This window comes from Onychomys torridus, chromosome 10, assembly GCF_903995425.1.
Source record: "Onychomys torridus chromosome 10, mOncTor1.1, whole genome shotgun sequence".
Classification (NCBI taxonomy): domain Eukaryota; kingdom Metazoa; phylum Chordata; class Mammalia; order Rodentia; family Cricetidae; genus Onychomys; species Onychomys torridus.
Genome location: NC_050452.1, coordinates 25,859,410 through 25,866,663, shown reverse-complemented (window position 1 = coordinate 25,866,663; position 7,254 = coordinate 25,859,410). Strand labels below are relative to the sequence as shown.

The 7,254-nt window shown below is 47.4% G+C and overlaps 1 protein-coding gene across 3 annotated transcripts in view; it reads left to right on the top strand.

The window, feature by feature from the left end:
* Window positions 1-455, top strand: part of LOC118592386 (SEC14-like protein 3) — a 10,711-nt gene extending 10,256 nt beyond the window's left edge. For all 3 annotated transcript variants that reach the window (XM_036201278.1, XM_036201279.1, XM_036201280.1), the window contains exon 12: window positions 334-455. In XM_036201278.1, coding sequence (XP_036057171.1) covers window positions 334-455 — 122 coding nt within the window. The remainder of the gene's footprint in view (window positions 1-333) is intronic.
* The last annotated feature ends 6,799 nt before the right edge of the window (window positions 456-7,254 follow it).

Sequence of the window (7,254 nt, the reverse complement as noted above, 5' to 3'; positions counted from 1 at the left end):
TGGGAAGGACTGTTTTTGGATCACCCGTCGTCTGAGGGTGAAGACCATTACCTCAGGCTTGGCCCAGCCCCTAGGCTTCTGTTGCAATCAAGGTCTGCCTCATGATGTGAGCATGCAGATGTGAAAACAATGGGATGTAATTAACACCCATTGTCCTCACTATCTGTTGATGCAACTAAAGACCGGCTTGGGTGAATGCCAGGAGGAGGTAATGTCAGTTTACGGGCTCTGCTCAGGGTGACAGGTCCCACGGGCAGGTAACAGGTGCAGTGGGAAGTTGCCCCAGGTTGGCAAGCATAACCACTGGGAACTAATCTCCCATTTGTCTCCTAGATGTCCTGCGCTTTGACAATACCTATAGCTTCGTCCATGCCAAGAAGGTCAGCTTCACAGTGGAAGTGCTTCTCCCAGACGAGGGCATGCAGAAATATGATGAGGAGCTCACCCCTGTCTAGGTGGATCCTCCATTTCTCAGAGACCCCCAACCTCGGTTTTCTCTCTACCCTCCCTTTCATTCCTAAAATTGATCATTAGTCCGGCTGACTACGTGACACCAGCGAGTAGAGAAAGATAACATGGAGAAGATGTATCTACTGTAATCGAATTTTAAAAGTATGGACGGTTGGAGGGTATAAAGATTGTGGAAGAGAAAGAAGCAAGAAGGAGGATGAGATACGGATGTCACTGAGGCCCGAGAATAGGAAAATGACTCTACTTGACCTCATCTATCCTAAGACATTTGTGCTTGGCTCCCTCCCTGTGAGCTGCGAGCAACTTGAGCTGAAGATTAGATGAATCCCTTTTACTTCCACTCACTATATAGTAGATGTTTAGTGTATTCCTGTAAGTTAAACAGGCAGGGAGCACGTGGCTCACAGGAGCCGTAAGGCAGAGACCAGAGAGCAGATTTCAGCACCCCGGACAGAGCCACACTTGGTGAAGACCCAGGCCATCCAACCTGACAGCGGTATGTTCCTTTGGGAGTTTCGGACACAAAAGCTCCACACCTCTGGCAGGAGGCACCTGCTCCTGACTTTGCCTGGCCCATTATTCCCATAAATACCTCCTTCCTTTTGAGCTCACAGCTCACATTTTAAGCAATTAAAATCATTTTCCCCGAAGCAAAAGAAGTCACATCCTACTCTCTCTGCTGCTGGGCAAAACAGTAACAACAGCTATTGTTTGGTGAGGATCATCACTGTTTAAAGTACTTTACAAGTTTAGCTCACACCACATCTTCACACCACCCCAATACGCTTGATTAAAGCCGCTTTATGAATGAAGAAACTGGGCTCAGAGAGGCTGAACTAGCCACTCAATGTCACATAGTTTTAAATAGCAAATCTAGGACCTGAGCTTTTTAGTTCTTTATTTAGTCAGAAGGCATTGCTCTAAAGTGTACCATGATGCCCCCTGAAAAGGCTCTCCTCTGACAAGGAGATAAGGAATGGTTTGATTGTCCTGCATCTTTCAGCAGAATGTACTGGGTATCCCAGCCCTCCAGTCCCTTTTTATAGACTTCCTGCCCCGTGCAAGATACATAGACACTGGCTTGAATCCCTGGCTCCTGACACAAATCTTGCCAAGAAATGATCAGTCCAGAGGATGAGAATGGGCCAGAACCCAGGGGCTCTGCTGGTACCAGGAGATGCACTGTGGGAACTAGCTGAATGCTGAGTGTGAAGCCTGACTCTCACCAAACTATTGTTATTCTGTGGAGGGGAGCAGAGTTGTGCACACACTTAAGGGCACAGGCTCTTATACCCATCTTCTAGATAGGAATTGTCTTAGGGTTTCTATTGCTGTGATGAAACACCCTGACCAAAAGCAACTTGGGGGGGAAAAGGGTTTATTTCACTCACAGTTCCACATAACAGTTCATCATCATCAAAAGCAGTGAGGGCAGGAACCTGGCGGCAGGAGCTGATGCAGAGGCCATGGAGGAGTGCTGCTTACTGGCTTGCTCCTCATGGCTTGCTCAGCCTGCTTTCTTACAGAACCCAGAACCACCATACCAGGATTGGCACCTCCCACCATGGGCTGGACCCTCCCCTATTGATCACTAATTGAGAAAATGCCTTACAGCCAGATCTTGTGATGGCATTTTCTCAGTCACGGCTCCCTTCTCTCAGATGACTCTAGATTGTGTCATGTTGATATAAGACTAGCCAGGACAGGAACCGAGCTTCCAACAGCACTGGCCCCATTTTCTTCAGCCTGTGGATGGTAGAATTGGACCAGAGCCAAGGTGCTTTGACCTCCAGGTTCCTGAGTGACTTTCCAAACAGGATAAGACTCCTCCTTCCTGAGTAGGCAGGGGAGGGCAAAGTAACTGGAATCACAAAAGAGGGGAGGAAGAGAAAGCTGTCAGACTTTGAAAGAGTAAAAGGGTGGCGATGGATGGTAATTAGAATGCATTCATTACCTAACATTAACGTCTAGGTGAACATCCCACAACTTTCCAAAACTCTTTACTCGTTTCTTGGTAATTTCACGAAGAAATACAGTGTGTTTAGATCATGTTTACTCCTCCTTCTCCCATTCCAGATCCTTCCAGAATCCCCAGCATACACATTCTCTGAACTCTGTGTCTTCTTTTGTTTCTCTAACCCACTGAGTCTAATTAGTGCCATCCATATGCCCAGCGCTCACAGACATAGGGTTTCACCCACTGTAGCATGGGCAACTGCCATGGGTCACACTGTTGAAGAAGATAACCTCTTTCTTCCAGAGGCCATCAGCTACCAATAGCTCTTCAGCTCAGTGGCGGGCCTCATGAGCCCCTTCCCTTTACATTCGGAGTATTGTCTGAAGGTGTGCTGGCAACTACAGCTATTGTGAGTTTATGAGTGCCCTGACATCATTTCCCAGCAACCTTCCCCAGCCTCTGGCTCTGACAGACGTCCTGTGCCCTCTTCTGTGCCTTGCAGCGGAGGGAGTGACACAAATGTCCACAGTCACTTACTCTGCACTTTATCAGTTGTGAGTCTCTGTATTCACCACCATGTGCTGTGTAAAGTTACTCTGAGGAGGGTGAGAGTTGCATATGGCTAAAAGGTTAAGTATTTAAAAGGTATTGTGGGGTTGGGGATTTAGCTCAGTGGTAGAGTGCTTGCCTAGCAAGCACAAGGCCCTGGATTCGATCCTCAGCTCCACCAAAACAAAAAACAAAAACAAATAAACAAAAACAAAAAACAAAAAAAGGTATTGTGATACTATACTATATATAAATATATACTATATTTAGCAAAATAATAGTTCTATGACCTCCCCAGCTACGGATCCTTGGTCAGGTTTACAATACCAGGTACAGTTGACTCCTGCTGAATACACCATAATTCCAATTAGAACGCTGTTCATTACCCCAATAAGATCCATGCCATCATTGCACCAGTGGGCATATCTTTCCAGGCTGCTCACTATTGTAGCTTACACCATTCACATCTGGGAAATAAGATTCTTGATGACTTTTCTATGCTGTCAGCCTTCACAGCACCTCCTGGCACTGTGAAATCTAGCCATCAGGGAGGATGTTTCCAGGCCAATACCAGCTTGATCTCTTCATGTTCTGTGATCAAAGTGTGTGGTGTCTTCAGCAGCTGAGTCTTACCTATCCTAGTAAGGTCTGGAGGGGAGGGCGTCTGTGGACCCCACACCAACACCATGACAAAAGGTGTCCCACACTTGGCACTGGCTTTTTAATTATCTACAGCTTCTGGGAGGAACATTCTGTGTAAGGAAATGTTAATGAAACTTTCTGAATACATGTATTTTTAGGGAGTTTGTAAAGTAGTAGTTTTTATATAGCTTTTCCTTTTTCTCATATTGCTTTTTCAAACATCCCTGTCCCTACAGCATCCTGTATTTTATCTGGCAAGCCTTTAAGAACGAGGGAGACGCCAGGCGGTAGTGGTGCACGCCTCTAATCCCAGCACTCAGGAGGCAGAGGCAGACAGATCTCTGTGAGTTCGAGGCCAGCAGGCTCCAAAGCTACAGAGATCTTGAACTCACAGAGATCCGCCTGGCTGGAAAAAAACAAAAAACAAACAAACAAACAAACAAACAAAAAACCACAATGTGGCTGAGACATGAGGATAGCCGGTCTGAAGCCAGTCTGGGCTACAAAATAAGTCTCAGGCCATCCTGGACTACATGGCAAAATCCAATCAAGAGCCTCACCACATGAAGTACTGGGTCTCTGGGGCCACTAGGAGCAGTTCACCAAGAGATGACCACTTTGATCATCCAAGGGCACGTTGGGGCATGCTGCCCCCTGGTGGAGATTTTGAACTTTCCCTCAAACTAACCAGGGCTTGCCTGGGGACCCAGGCCAGGATGTTCTAGGACAAAAGCCATAAGGCCTGGGGCTGACTGGCCATACCAACCCACCATGGCCACCTGCCGTCACTTTCTCCCGAAGATGCAGGTGTCCACCCTAAGCCCCGCTAGCCTCCTTTTGGGTAGACCTTACCCTCTTCCTGATGTACCAATTTCTTTGGGAGGGGACCCTGCTGGGCATATTCCATGTGAGCCTCAAGGAGCCCAGTGGATTACCCTGAATCAAACAAGAATCCTGGGCCAGGCAGTGGAAGCACATGCCTTTAATCCCAGCACTCGGGAGGCAGAGCCAGGCGGATCTCTGTGAGTTCAAGGCCAGCCTGGGCTACCAAGTGAGTTCCAGGAAAGGTGCAAAACTACACAGAGATACCCTGTCTTGAAAAAAAAAAAAAAAAAAAAAAAAAAAAGTCTTGTGCTGTGAAATAATCCTCATGAACACTGTAAAGATTTGTCACTCAAATTGGTTTAATAAAATGCCGATTGGGGGGGTTGGGGATTTAGCTCAGGGGTAGAGCGCTTGCCTAACAAGCACAAGGCCCTGGGTTCGATCCTCAGCTCAAAAAAAAAAAAAAAAATGCTGATTGGCCAGTAGCCAGGCAGGGCAACCAAACTAAGGATGATAGGAAAGAGAAGGGCAGAGTGAGGAGTCACCAGCCAGATGCAGCAGGAGCAGGAGGTGAATGTGCCATGCTTATAAAGGTACTGCCACGTGGCAGAGCATAAATAAGGAATACGGATTAACTTAAAATGTAAGAGCTAGTTAGTAACAGTCTGAGCTATCAACCAAGCATTTATAAGTAATATTCAGCCTCTGTGTGATGATTTGGAAAATGGCTACCAGGTATTGTGAACAGGCAGGTGGAACAGGAAATGTCCATTTATAGTCTTGCCGAGAAAGAATAACCACCAAGCTCTTACCAAGTAGCTCCTGGGATAAGGGAACAGCTTGTTTGCCATATGTCATCATCTGGATTGTTAGGTGACTCCAGAGCCCATTTTGGCAGAAAACACCTCAAAAGTGCTGAGGTGGGAGCAAGGATCTGAGGCAGACTATACCTCCTCTCCTTGACTCTGCCTGAAGTCACAAGTCAGATGCCATGGGACCCTGGCCTGGGCCCTCACAGCCTAATTCTGCCAGAGAGGCAACCTCATAATGGGAAACTTGTACCTAAGTCTGGATTATCAGGGACCTTTAGGGGTCCCATGACCACTGGTAAGGCTTGGAGGCCAAGTCAAGCTAACTATACATTTTAAATTTATTTTCTCTGTCTCCCTCTTCTTTTTGCTCTGTAGACCAGGCTAGGCTCAAACTCAGAGATCCATCTGCCTCTGCCTCCCATGTGCTGGGATTAAAGGCTTGAGCCACCATGCCTGGCTCAAGTTTGGGGGTTTTGTTGTTGTTGTTTGTTTATTTGTTTTTATTTTGGTTTTTTGGTTTTTTGGTTTTTTGTTTTTCAAGACAGGGTTTCTCTGTAGTTTTGGTGCCTGTCCTAGATCTCGCTCTGTAGACCAGGCTGGCCAAGAACTCACAGAGATCCACCTGGCTCTGCCTCTCAAGTGCTGGGACCAAAGGTATGCACCATCGCCGCCTCCTGGCCTGGCTCAAGTTTTTAAACCCAAGAGTTTGGAAGACATGTAATTCTTTGCACCTCCTTACACTCAAGGAGAGTAACCAACTGCTGCCCACTATGCTGTTAGGAAATTCTTGTCTTAAATACTGCCTGCCTGGGGTGTCTATTGTTTAACCCTCCTAATAATCCTTTCCTAAAGTCCTCTGCAGCAGCCACAAGCAGACCCACCTCATAAATGAAGAAATTGAGACTTTAGGTCACATAGGTTAAAACCCAGTAATGCCATGTCTTGGTATCAACAGAGGATGGGCTTTAGGACAACACCATCCCATTGATATTAAAATCAGAGGGCACTCAAGTCCCTTATAGAAGTGGCATTGTGATGGTGTGAATCTGAAGTGTCCCCCACAGGTTCACATTCGAATACTTGGTCCCCAGTCCTATATTGGTACCTTAGGAGGTGGGGCCTGCCTGGCACCGTCTTTATTTTTTTATTTTATTTTATTTTATTTTATTTTATTTTTTGGTTTTTTGAGACAGGGTTTCTCTGTGTAGCTTTGCACCTTTCCTGGAACTCGCTTTGTAGACCAGGCTGGCCTCGAACTCACAGAGATCCACCTGCCATTGCCTCACGAGTGCTGGGATTAAAGGCGTGTGCCACCACTGCCCGGCTGGCACCATCTTTGATAGTCATGCCTGAGCCCTGCGTCTTGTCCCACATTCTCTCTGCTTTTTGACCCACTGTAGTGCGAGGAGTCTCTCGTGTTCCCACAGCCTCCCCTGCTATGATAGGCTAAAACCCTCTGGAACCACGAGCCTTTCTTGTGTTTCTGTCTGGCGCTGTGGTCACACCAACGCAGAAGCAACTAGTCCAGGTGTGAACAGGATCATGCAGCCTGCACATCCACACACTTTCCATCGTGTGATTACTGATCCCGCAGAACACCAAAGAGTAGCCATTCCTTGATGCAGGAGCGGGCTCCCTGGGGCCTTCCCAGACTTTTGGAGCACCAGAAAGCCCATGTTCTCCAGCCCAGAGGCCAGGGAAGGACAGACCTGGCTTGTTGACAGCTGGATCCAGAGGTTTCTAGAAGTCACTGAAGGTCAGAGGTCCTAGGCTGCAAGTGGGGGAGGTGAACGCTATGATTCCTATATACATTTTCATTAGCTGTTAGCAATGACAGCAATGGGGTCTTAGAACGGGACAGGGCAGGAGCTCGGGCAACTGTGAAAGCTCAGCCTTCACACAGGGGCCCGGGCAGACCAGCCACGAGCGGATCCAACGCTCATCTGAAGTGTTAGACAGTCCTCAAGCCCCGCAATGCCATCCTGTGGGCATCCTTCT